We start from the raw sequence: 12,835 nt of genomic DNA, 5'->3' as shown, positions 1-12,835 counted from the left end.
ATACTAAAAAATGATTTCATATATTTTACTATCATATCATACCTTTTTATATCAATGAAATATATCATATCATATATATTTGTATCTAAAGAATTAAATTTATGAAAACTTTCATCTCTTCCAAAAAAAAAAAAAAAAAAAAGGAAAAAAATTTTTAATTACTATATATATATAATATGCTTTATTAAATTATTATCTTCTTTTTTTCAATGATATATAATTTCCAATTCAAAAAATTTCCGCACAATAATGGAACTCAGATTTATCATTTGGAAGAATGCGAAGGATTTGCAAGTATGGGTGTAAAAATTAGTGAACTTGCGCGTAATGTTTATTATGATGGAATATGGCGCTTTTGGACTAGACGTATTGCTACCGTATTTCTGCCATTTTTTGTTCTATTATATTGCAATGCAGCTATTGTAGTTAATTTACGAAAGAATAATCGTGAAAATACAATTAAAATGCTTATATTATATTGCATATTTGGGGTTTCGTAAGTTTACTTATTTAGTTATCTTTTTTTTGACCAATCAGTTAAGTATTACTTAGTAACCAATCAAAATTTATTAAAAATATTTTTATATTTGAAATATTTAAAGTATTATAAATATTTTATGATGTTAAGTATTGCAAAAATTATTCGTTATCCATACATTGCTTAAATTATATTGAATCCATATTATTCAATTTTAATAGAAATAATTTCATAATTAAAAAATGCATTACATTTCCTTATTAGTTTTTTTTTTTTTTTTTTTTTTGCTTGGAATAAATTTTTAAAATGGATTACGTTCCATGTAAAAATGTAATGATGATTAGATGCAAACAAAATTATTCGAATTTTTGCTAATGCTGATTCAACACATATGAATGCATATATTTCATGAAATAAATGAAATGTTTTAAATAAATTACACATATTTTAAAGTAATTCGAATTAAAAAAAAGAGCTGAGAAATAAATACTTCAATTTGTGCTTTATTCAAAACAACAAAAAAAAAAAAAAAAAAAAATCAGTTTTCTTTCTGTAATGTAAATTGTTCCTACTTTTAATTTCAAAAATTTCTGAAAAATATTTGCAAATTTTATTTTACTTTTTTATTATTATCTTTTTTTTTTTTTTGTAGCTGAACGAAATAATTTGTTACTAAATGCCTTACTAACAATACTATAGAAATGACAAATGAGAGACAAATAAAACTATTTTAAATCTTTTTCTTCTTCAAAATTTAAATTCAGAATTGATTTCATCCAGTAATTGGGAAAATAAAATCCACAAATTTTTCCAACTAATAGTTCATCTCTCGTTTCTTATGCCAGATAATTGCATTCTTTCTTATGCTAATCAACAGCCTTTGACTTTCGTTATAACTTGGAATACAAATTTTTTAGATTAAATTTTGATTCGTTTATTGATTAAAACAGGTTGCAAACATAAACAATTTCAACCATCATACAGCAAAATTTACTATTATTATTTTCTTTTTTTGTTTTGTTTTTCAAATGGGAAAACTAACAATTTATTTGCTTATATGCTTAGATATTTTAGCACTAATATATTTTTTTAGTATAATGAAACTCATGTTTGCTTTTAATAGTTTTTTTTTTCTTTTTTTTTTGTGCTATGTATTTGAAGAAAAGAGTATGAAATTGAAATCAAAAAAAAGCAGTAATAAATTTCAAAAAATGGTAATTTCTGGCAAAAATTTTTCTTTTTATTACCCTTTTTTTTTTTTAATTTAAAACGTTTTTTATTCAAATACATAATATTAAATATGATTAAATGAAATAATCTAAAAAATTTATATTCCAAAATTAAAATTATTTTTGCCGAAAAAAAAAATATTGATAAAATTTAAAATTAATACGAAAAAAGATAGACAAATTTAAAAGAAAAAGGAATGTTATTATACAATGATGAATAAATTTGAGGGTAGCATCATGTAAACTTCGTAATCGTGTCAAAACAGCCACCAGATCACTGATAATGGTTGTCACCTGTTATCTATGCTCAAATATTATTGATGTTTTCATTGCTGCATGGGAATATTTGGATGATGCATCATTGTTACAATTGGAAGAATTTTATTCGATTGCAACCGATGTTTCTTCATTACTTACCATATTAGCTGCTAGTTTACGCTTTCCTATCTATTTAATTAATGATAAAATTATTTTAAGAGAGGTGAATTAATTTTTCATTTTTTATAATAATAATTTTTTTTATTTACTTTAGAATTAATTTTTTTTTTTTTTGCAAACATACTTTCATATAATGACATTAATGTTTCCTTGTTTTTTCTTCTTTCATTTATAATTTGAATTTTAAATATGTTTAAATATGATAATTGCTAGGAATTTTATTTGCTAAAATAAGTTACAAAAATTTTTAATTAAATATCTGTAGGTTCGTTTTACTCTATGCTTCTTCTATTATCATTTGGTGGTCTGTTTCTCAGTACTATCAAAAAGAACCAAACAGAGGAAGCATCATTTAAAGGATGAATTGAAACAACAACTGAATAGTCAAAGTAAAACTATCACGCACAATTCGACGGAAAATATTACGTTACGTAAAACACGAAATAGTTTGGGTTAGATTTTAATTAAATTTCATAACATTGTGATTAAGTTATTAAGTATTTTTAATATTATGAATGGAAGAAATAAAAAGGAAAAAAATTTGATGGAAGATTTGATCCATTACACCTTTCTTTTTTTTGGTCCAAAAATTGATGTATTTTCATTAATTTAAAAATTATTATTTAGACAATTTTACACCTAAAATGAAACATTTCAGGAGCAGTCTTTATATCGGTAACAGGTATTGGATTAGGTAGACAACATTCTCAACATTCAGTTTTTGCATTGGAAAGGATCCCTTCACAAACTTCAGTCCGAATTCCATTAGCTGTTAAAGAAGAAGAATCATCTTCTGAGATAACCGACAAACATGAAACACTATTATTGCTGTCTTCTAATCCGCTATTCAATGAAGCTGAAAATGATTCCGTTTCCATATCGGAATGATGCTATCAGTATCAGAAAGATGATTATATCACTATTGCTCATTTCGATTAATCATATCATACTTGTGTTGATTTGTCCGTATAAAGAATAAGCAGACCATTTGAGAAAATACATCGAAATTTTCACGTTATTCCAATATTCCAATAAGTAAAAAGATTAAAAAAAAGTTCTATATTTATGGATAGAATCACGTTGAAAAATTCTGTGTTTACTTTAAACCATCAAATTTATCATATTTTGAAATCAGTTTTGTCCATTTCCACTTCATCAATAATTCAAATTTTAATCATCCACTAATCAATCTAAAAGTATTCGGAGTGCAGAAAGCATAATTTTGATCGAATAACAAGAAAACAACTAGGTTTTGAAATCGACAGAAGTTGTTATTACTGATTTCGATCAGAATGGTCTTAATGAGTTGAAAACATTGCGATCACTTAGTTGAAAATAATAATGGCAGTGATTGCATAATAATAATAATATATGAATGGACATATTTTCGAGAGCTTTGACTGCTTAACTATGGATAAATTACCCGCTGTTTGGGTTTAGTAAAAGTTGATTAATGAGTAATTGTAATCATTTTGGAAAAATACAGTGCTATTGTATTGTACTTACTAGCATTTCAAATACTTTACACATTAAGTGTGAATCACTGAATAATTTGGTTCAAAGTATTAGGTTATTGAGGAAAAGTAGAAGTATCGAATGAATAATTATAAATCCTTAATGATTTTACGTCTCGTCTCTCCCATTTTGTTGATGATATATGTTAAAATATAAATTTATTTATTTCAAGTAAAACACAATATTAACATTAAATGAATAAAACAAAAAAAAAATGTAGTTTATTCTCATCATACACTGTGGTAATATTAAAAGAGAATGCAGGAATGTACGGAAGGATACCGTATATTAAAATGCAACATATGAAAGATGATAGCAAATAATTTTTTTTAAAAAAGATCAGGACCTCGTCTTATTGATTGTTTATGGCGTGCTAAAATATCCGGACTTTGAGCGTGCGTCAATAGTGATCGCTTATGTTGTAAGCCAACATCTACCTGGAATAGCACTTTTTTTTTCTTTGTTTTGATATATATTAATTGTCAAAGTGTTTTTACAATTTCCAACAGATGAAATAATAAAACATTTATTTGCGTGTTTACACGGCTAAAAATTTTGAAACAATAGATGTAATTATTTTGAAGGATTGAGAATATTTTTTGAAAACAAAATTATGCCAAACTTACATGAATTGTCTGATCATTATCCTCATCATCCGTTTCAACTTTATCCGGATGACGCAAGGTGCCATTATCACCTTTACTCAATAAAACGGATAGACGTGGACTGGAACCTTTCGGATGAATTGCAATAATCGGTGAACTTCCAGCCGAATTATCATTCAAATCAGGCGCTATTTGATAAGCATTCTCTGGTTTTAAACCAAGATCCTGAAATATTCCAATTAGAATACATTTCCAAATTAAGGCTTTTGGAAAGTTTTATTTTTAAATTATTTCTTGCATTTCTGCACAGGTTTTAATTAAAAACCCATAAAGATGGCTATTACCTACTATATATTATCATTCGGTTTTCTCAATATACTAGTCTCGATCTATTTATTCTCAATGCTTATAATGCTTTCACTTCAGGTAATCTGTCATGAGAAATTCTTTATTCTCCTTATCTAATTTGAACAATTATTAAAGAATTACTTGCCCTCATCTTGTCAAGTTCTTTTGCTGAGCACGGTGGAGTATCAACATCATAAACATTGTGAAATTTTTCAAAATCAATCCTGTATTCACCATTATCACGTTGATATGTTACAAGCTTTTCAAAACTGTAAAATTAATTTCTAAGGGAATGATTCACAATTTATAATTTTAATCTGAATCTTTTCACATTTCTAATTTCTGATATTGTCATTTAAATATTGAAATTTAAATATTTGTAAGCAAAATTATGATAATGAGGAAAACTGGAAAAATATTGCTTAAAAGTTGCACTGATATCTTAAAATCTGAAAAAAAAATGAGCTAAATTTTTTTGATTTTGTAATTTCAAAAAATATGACTCATATCGATGAAAAATACGACAGATGTTAATTTCTCAAATACGAAATTTTAGTCATTCAAATAGTTTTTAGGAAACTTCAAGAATTGCGATTGTTTACTGTATGAGTCAATACAATCTGTTTGATTGTCTGACATATAATATCACCCATAATCTTACTGAGCATAACAACAACTTGCTTACAGCTGGCATCATTGCTAGAAGATTACCGGATCGAAAGTGTTCATCCCTGGGGTGGCAGCAGAGTATGAATGGTTGATGTTTGGACTGTCTGTTTGGAATGTTTGTTCTGTTCGTGTTTGTTTGGTCGAATGTATGTAACTGCAGGCCACATGCTAATGTCCTAAATACAAAGCAAGGGTGTCGGTAAACTGCAGCCCGGCCGTTCCTTTATTTTTTGGTTGTGCTGTTCTCTTCGGAGAACGGCGGTTTGAGCTTTCTTGTAATTACCTTAGGTCATCCGGGAAGGTAGGAAAATACTATGCTTATTTGATATAGTGGTGTTTGCATCCTTGCAAGAATCGATAAAGAGTAAATCAGCAATACTTATTACATAGTTTTTTTCTAAGCATATGAATTTCTAAATTGTTAACAATATCGTGAATAAAAATAAGCGAATTTGATACTTCAGCAAATAATGAGAGTTAACTTTAGCAAGTAATTAGAGACAAAATGACATGCGGAGATGAATAAGTTAGACAGATGAATAAAACAAATTAATGAAGTAATAAAAACAAAATAAGTACTTTTCATTTTTCTTTCAAACAACAGAAATTATTCATTGCTTTATTCATATGAAAACGTTTTTAACTTACCGTTTACCCCATAAAATTTCATTAGGTAAATAAGATGTTCGTGCTTGCGTTGTTGAACCAACCGATTCGACAACACCTTCGAGAATAGCAATAATTTCAAATCGAGCAGTACGTAAACTTTCTTTGCTAACTTCATACAGCGGGCTATTCTCATCAATCTCATGACAAACTGTTATTGGCCAAATGACAAATACACGATCCAAGCCCGTATCATAGCCAACATCCATATCAAATTGATGGAAAGGTAACAGCTCTCCCTCATATGTTATACATTTCTTGATCATCTAAAAAAATTATTCTTCAGGCGCCGAAACTGTTACTCAGCTTGTCAAAAATACTTGATATAATTTAATGGAGAATGTTCAAAAATCTTACGTTTCTGAATTTTGCAACAAACTTCTACAACATTTGCGAAATTTGCAAGCAGTAATTCACTTATCAGTTAATGTATCCCTCATGTGCATAAAATATGTTGTAAATTTAGACAAACAAGGAAAATAAAAACAGAAGAAAATTTTCCACATGCAGAAATTTGTCAGAAAGTAGTTTTAAAAGACAGAAATATAAAAAAAAAAAAAAGACATTTTAGCGTCAATTTTAACTATCTTTTTTTAGAAAAAAAAAAAAAAAAAATGGTACTCTTTAAAATTGCCTCAATAGAATTCATCCTATTTTTCCGATAAAAATTTGATTTGGATTTTTTAAGAAACTGACCTGTAAACGAACATGAGCTTCGGCTAATGAGCTTTTTCTCATATCACCAACCCGAAAAAGTAGGCACAATTTACCATCTCGCATACAGATTACTGCATTTTTACTGGAACAAATGTTACTCAAATTGTGTTGCATACAGAAATTATTTCCAAATGTTCATGAACCTATTTTCTTTTTATTTTCATTCTTATTTTTATTTCAATAAAGTTATTACTAACTTGGTAAAATGCCTTGTCGTAAAGTAATATTAATTAGATTGCTTCCGTACTGATTAATAAAGTCAGCCATTGATAAGAAAAATTTTTAACAAGTTGAAAAATACCAAATAATTTAAGATAAAACATAACTATTCCGAAATGTATTAATAAATTAATGCAAATAAATAAGTGAAATAATAGTTTAGATCATTCTGGACAATAGATGCGAAAGATTATTTATTTCTAATTAAAAAATTCTCATTGCTAATTAAATAATGGGAATTTTAAATGAATAAAAAAGCAATACACTTTTGCAGTTAAATGCTACCTTATTCTTTCTTCCTTGTTTTTTCTTCACTATCTCTTTCTCTTTTCATTCTTCCAAAATATGAATAAAATTGGAAGAGAAAGGTAAAAAAAAAAAAGGAGGAGAAATAAAAATTCAGTGGTTTTTGATCAACACAACAAAATAAATAAAATGAGATCAGGCAATTGTTGCATTATATCGAGAGGAAGAATGAAATAGTTTGAAACAATTTTTCTCCAGCTTTGTCAACTCTATGTTTCTATCATTGAATTTAAAAACTTAATTTTTTTTTTTGGCCTTTAAACCATTTTTATCAAGCAAAGTGAAAAAATTGCTACTTCTTTTTTTTTTTTTTTCAATATTTTGTACTTTTCGATTTTTTTTTTCCTTGTTTTCAAAAATCAAATTAAGATCATATTGTGATTAGAAATATAACCTGAAAATAATTGTTGCAGCTCGTTTGATAGGCCTTGCTAATTTAGCAAATATTACACCAGTCATCAATGTATGACACATAACACCAACCATAAATTGAAGGCACATTGTTATAATAATTAATGGGCACTCAGTTGTTGGATATCTAAAATGTTGCAAATTTTGAAGCTAATTAAATTTAAAAATTCTTTTTTTTTTTCAAAATCTCTTTATAAGAAATTATATTGGAATGAAATAAAAAATGATGTAGAGTTAAGTTAACTAATAAATTTAAAATGAAAAACTTTTCTAATCACTTTGCACATTTCATATTTCTTTCTTTTTTTGAATTCATAAAATTTTTACATTTGTTAAGTGGAAATTAATTTATATGAATGAAAAAAAAAAAAAAAAAAGGTAACCTAAAACCATAACCAATTGTTGTTTGAGTTGTAAATGAAAATAAAAAGATATTTGTTTTACTATTAGCATTCATAATACATGGAATCCAATTTGGATCGTTTATATGCTCGAAATCACCATGAATTGTTGTAAAGAAATAGTAAACAGAAAAGAAAAAGGTCCATGAGGCGATGAATGATGTTGCAAAGAATAACAGTGTCCAACGCCATCTAATTTCGATTACTGTCGTAAAGATATCACTTGAAAAATTTGTGAAGATTTAATTCAATAAAAAATAATAAATGAGTTGAAATTCGTAATTAATTTTTTTTTTTTTTTAAAGATATATATTCATTTGAGTAAATGTTGTCATAAATTGAAAGAATTCAAAAAAAAAAGAAATACAGTCTTTAGTACCATCTACCGTTTTTTTTTTAATATTATATTTTTGAATCATTTCTATTTGGATTTATTCGTTTTTAAGTAACTCTACCCTTTTTATTATCTACTACACTTAGTCAAGTGTCTATCAACTTAAGCTAACTTTTGCTTGATCAGCTAGTATTTTTTTTTTCTTTTTTTTAGCATCAGCTAAAAAAAAAATTACTAGCTGATGCCAGTAATTTTTTTTTTTTTTGATAATAAAATCCTGGAATTTTTTCAAGAACATATTTTATTATAATGGTATATTCAATTTAAAGCTAAAATGTGGATAATTCGAAAAAAAACAATTAAGCTTCCTTACTTAAATCTCATTTTGTAGTTCATCATTGGAAGATTTTTTGTCTCAACCTTTTTGTTTGTCATACACTCAAAGAAGATTGATGTAGGGACAGAAGGAAAAGTGAAAGAAGAAAAAGAAAAGTAATAAAAAAAAAAAAAAAACCTGAAATATTTCCGCCGTTGTTTGGGTACATTAACAAGTGATATATTGCATATGCCACCTTTCTGTACTAATCTATTACGGATTCGACGTGAACCAATTCGTGGCGCTTTGAAAAATCGTGATGAACGTTCTCGGTTATCCGAGGTTATTAAGGTGTCCTCGCATTCCATCACATTGGTAAACACTTCAAATATTAAATTTTTCTTCATATAATTTATTAAGAGTTTTCAGTTTTTTCTTTTTTTTTTTTTTTTAAATGAATTATTGAATAATTTAACTATTAGCTGGTATTACTACTTTCATCATATCGATTTTTCTGCAAAAACAATACTTCTACATTAGTTTGCTTATAAACTTAGCACAATTTCAAAAGTTTCTAAATGATAAACATCAAACACTTAAACAACAAAAGATTTTGAAACTGTTTTGTTTTCGTCTTTTTTTCTATGATTCTGGAAATGAAATAAAATCTATGTAGTATTTTTTAAAAGGAAGAAGGAAAATAAAGAGAGAGCGAGAGAGAAAAGAAAAAGGTGAAATTTATACAGAAATTATGATTAAGTGACAAAATATAAAAATAAAAATATTGTATGAATTTCAGTTTAAAATTTCCGGAAGGTGTAAAATATCAAAGGTGTCATATAGATCTGTTTCTCTTTTCTTTCCATTATATTTCTAAGCAGCTTTACTTTTTTTTTTATTTATTTCATTTTTTTTTTTTTCTTTTTGCAAATGAAAATTTGTTACTCTTATAAACTTTTGCTCAGATTGGTGCAAATTCATTGCAGAGAACCAAAATAAATCGACAAAATTAAATGACACAATATAATTAAATGAAAACGGAAGGTAAAGAGGAAAAGCTAAAATTGTTGAACCTCGAATAACTAAACTAACAAAAAAAAAAAAAAAAAAGAAGTAAAAAAAAAAAAAATAACACAAATTTTGTCAAAGTAAAATCGTATACTTTCAATATATTAAGTAAGCTACTAAATGGATCGAAAAGGCACCTAACAGCTAGAAATGAGAATGTGTTGTCAAAGAAAATATATAATATACTGACGACGATCAATAAATAAACTTAAAATGTATGAAGTAAAATATAAAAACAAAATAAGCACTTAAAGTTGCTGGAGTGAAATAAAATACTTTCAATATGATATTAAATTACAACATAGTTTTATTACAACCAGAAAATGATAAAACAATCAAGTGTGACAAATGTTTTTTTAAAGTTCAACAAAAAATTAGTAGAGATTTGTTGTTTTAAAATTTTTGAAAAAGTTTTATTGATAAAAATCTTGCATGAATTATTACATATTTTCATTTGTATTTTCTTGTGAAAATAATTTTCATGCTATTTAATGCTTTTCTTTTAAACGGATCATGGTTGATTCATTCATTAAATTTATTCGCTAAGCTTTTAATTAATTTTAAAGCATAATTAATATACAGCAAGAAAATTTAGTTTTTTGTTCTCTGTTAAAGCTATTTTAAACAGTATAAATAAAAAAGAATATATTATTACTCAAATTTGTTTTAATAAGCAATGAAACATTTAATTCGGGAAGCGATGAAATGTTAGCAAACAATCTTTATAGATTAACAGTTTTTATCATTTTTCATCAAATATTGCCATCCTATATTAATAGAAATTAAATTATTAGTGAAAATTATATGATAATAGGACCAATTGTGCACTTCTATAAAAATATTTTCCTTTTTTTTTTGGAAACTTTTAAAATATTTGAGATACTGTAATAAAATGAGGTAAATCATTATTAGAATCATCTAGAAATGCGAAATTTCTTTTATATATAGATTTTTTTTTTTACAAAATTTCAATAAAAATAGCATATATTCGTTATGCAATAATAAATGATAGTATTACTATAACTATTACTATTACTACTGTTATTATTACTAGTACAACTGGAACTACTTTTAACAAAATCTAATCAAGATAGCGAAAACTGGAAAAAAAGAAATCCAAATAACTAAGATATGAGGAATTGAAGCAATAGCAGTAGTAATTGAAATTAAAAAATTTCATTTCATCAAAATAATAAACATAACATCAAATCGAAGAAATATGAATGTAATAAAATTAATACGCAAAAGTAATTAGCGGTAAATAGATTTCCTACATGCTCTAAAGCTAGTGATTAAGCAATAAACATTAGTTTTGTTTAATTAAGTAATTAGAAAAGATTGCTTCAAAAGTAGCACATACATATTTTTATTTAAATGTTTAATAAAAACTGGAACTTGTTATAGATAGAAAAAAAAATGCAAATATTTACCTCATTATTTATCTTTACCCATCATTTACCTTCTTTTTTTTTTCCAATCATTTCTTTAAAAAAATTTTATTGCACAAAATTTTTCTTTCTTTCTTCCAAAGAAAGGGAGAGAAAGAGAGAGAGAGAGAGAGAGAAATAAGAAGATGCTTAATCATTTATGCTTTACATCATCTCTTCCACAGCTAAACTTTTTCTTCATTTGTTTTCAAATTTAATCGTTTACTTAGCGTATTAGGAAGTTTTTAAATTGCATATTTGTAGTTAATTTTCAGTTACAATATAACAATTTTAAATTGATCGTAAAATCATTCTTGTAGTAGAAGACGAGAAAAAATAAGAGACTTATTTAAAAACACGATGCACAAGTAATTTTTAAACAAGGCATAAAAAATGATATTTTTATTAATTACAAATAATTTCATTAATTCTAACAAAGTATGATATTTATACAGAAAATGAATTGACAAAATTAACAATCCTTAGCAATATTTTTCCTATTGTATTATTAAATCTTAAAATTTTCTGATTGTAATTGATCATTTAAAAAAATACAATTTATCACAAAGTTTAAATTGAAATATAATTTATCATGGAATCTAATTTATCATAAAATCTTTAAAAAATCTGGTAGATATAAGCTAGAGATGAAAGATGAAAAATGAAACATATGGTTCGTAGCTTTGTCAAATCAAACTATAATATCATCAACATAAATCGTTATCAACTCAATAATATTTTACACATTATTGAAATGTTTACATAAATTATTGAGAGTTTTTTTTTTCTTTTTTTTTTAAACCTTAATTATCAGTGATTCATTCTCTTTTTCATTTCTTATCCTAGAAATTGAAGTTCGGCATAAATCAAAGTTTTACTGTATGTCAAGGATAATTAACCGTGAGTTACCAACTAATGATGCGTAACATTGGCCTGTTAAAGAATGTTACCTAAATATGTAATCTGTCTAAATTTATTTTTTTTAACCTGTCTCTTAAGAATATCACTGATTGAAATTCCATCAAAAAAAATATATATATATATATATTTATTATTTATTTTTACTTATTTGTTTATTTGTTTATATTTATTTGTTTTATAAAGAAACCTTATCAATATTTGGTTTTTTGACAAATTTTTAATTTAAATGAATTAAAATGAAACACTATAAGGAAAATTGAAAAGAGAAGAAAAAGTTAAATAATTACAAATCCATTTTCTCCACTTTGCCACAATCAATCCCAACCTAAAATCAATAAATTTCATTATCTATAGAAGGTATGATGAGAAATCAAATGAAATGAAATGAATCATTTTCACTTTTGATTTCATTTTCAATGGTTTTATTTTTAATTTGAACATTTGCAAATCATTTTAAAACAAATCGATAAATTATATAGAAATTATATAATCATCTAACCATATCATTTAAACCAATTACAATTAAAAGCAGGAAATATAATTATCAAAATCTACTATTTTTTCAAATCTACAATAGTTCGAGATTTTTGAACGGTAATATTCGAATGATATTATTGATAAAAAGTTCATCTATTATTTGATAAAGAGTTTCAGGAATTCAATCGATTTAGAAAATGCTATATTGTAACTATAAGCATCTTTTGGGTATGTTTTCATTAAATAATAAAAGGAGTAAAGAAATCGAAAAAAAAAAAAAAAAACCAATC

General features: G+C 25.4%; 2 protein-coding genes across 3 annotated transcripts; one reads left to right on the top strand and one right to left on the bottom strand.

Moving 5' to 3' along the window:
* Positions 1-296: 296 nt before the first annotated feature.
* Bm8100 (Uncharacterized protein) lies at positions 297-3,033 on the top strand (the record flags this gene model as incomplete). Its single annotated transcript, XM_043073305.1, has 4 exons — positions 297-496; positions 1,936-2,188; positions 2,411-2,597; positions 2,804-3,033. The coding sequence occupies 4 exons, from the start codon at positions 297-299 to the stop codon at positions 3,031-3,033; spliced, it is 870 nt and encodes a 289-aa protein (XP_042929239.1).
* Positions 3,034-3,989: 956 nt separating this feature from the next.
* Positions 3,990-9,059, bottom strand: Bma-irk-2 (Uncharacterized protein; the record flags this gene model as incomplete). Of its 2 annotated transcripts, none has more annotated exons than XM_043073303.1 (8): positions 3,990-4,097; positions 4,287-4,490; positions 4,759-4,882; positions 5,931-6,214; positions 6,645-6,747; positions 7,585-7,728; positions 7,985-8,224; positions 8,851-9,059. In XM_043073303.1, 8 exons carry the CDS (start codon positions 9,057-9,059, stop codon positions 3,990-3,992), a joined length of 1,416 nt encoding a protein of 471 aa, XP_042929237.1. The 2 variants fall into 2 exon arrangements, with proteins under 2 accessions (XP_042929237.1, XP_042929238.1); XM_043073304.1 differs by having other exon boundaries at positions 8,851-9,020.
* Between the last annotated feature and the right edge of the window lie 3,776 nt (positions 9,060-12,835).

This window comes from Brugia malayi (assembly GCF_000002995.4).
Source record: "Brugia malayi strain FR3 genome assembly, contig: Bm_v4_ChrX_scaffold_001, whole genome shotgun sequence".
Classification (NCBI taxonomy): domain Eukaryota; kingdom Metazoa; phylum Nematoda; class Chromadorea; order Rhabditida; family Onchocercidae; genus Brugia; species Brugia malayi.
The sequence above is the reverse complement of the archived record's forward strand: the minus strand, read 5'-3'. Positions and strand labels throughout refer to the sequence as shown.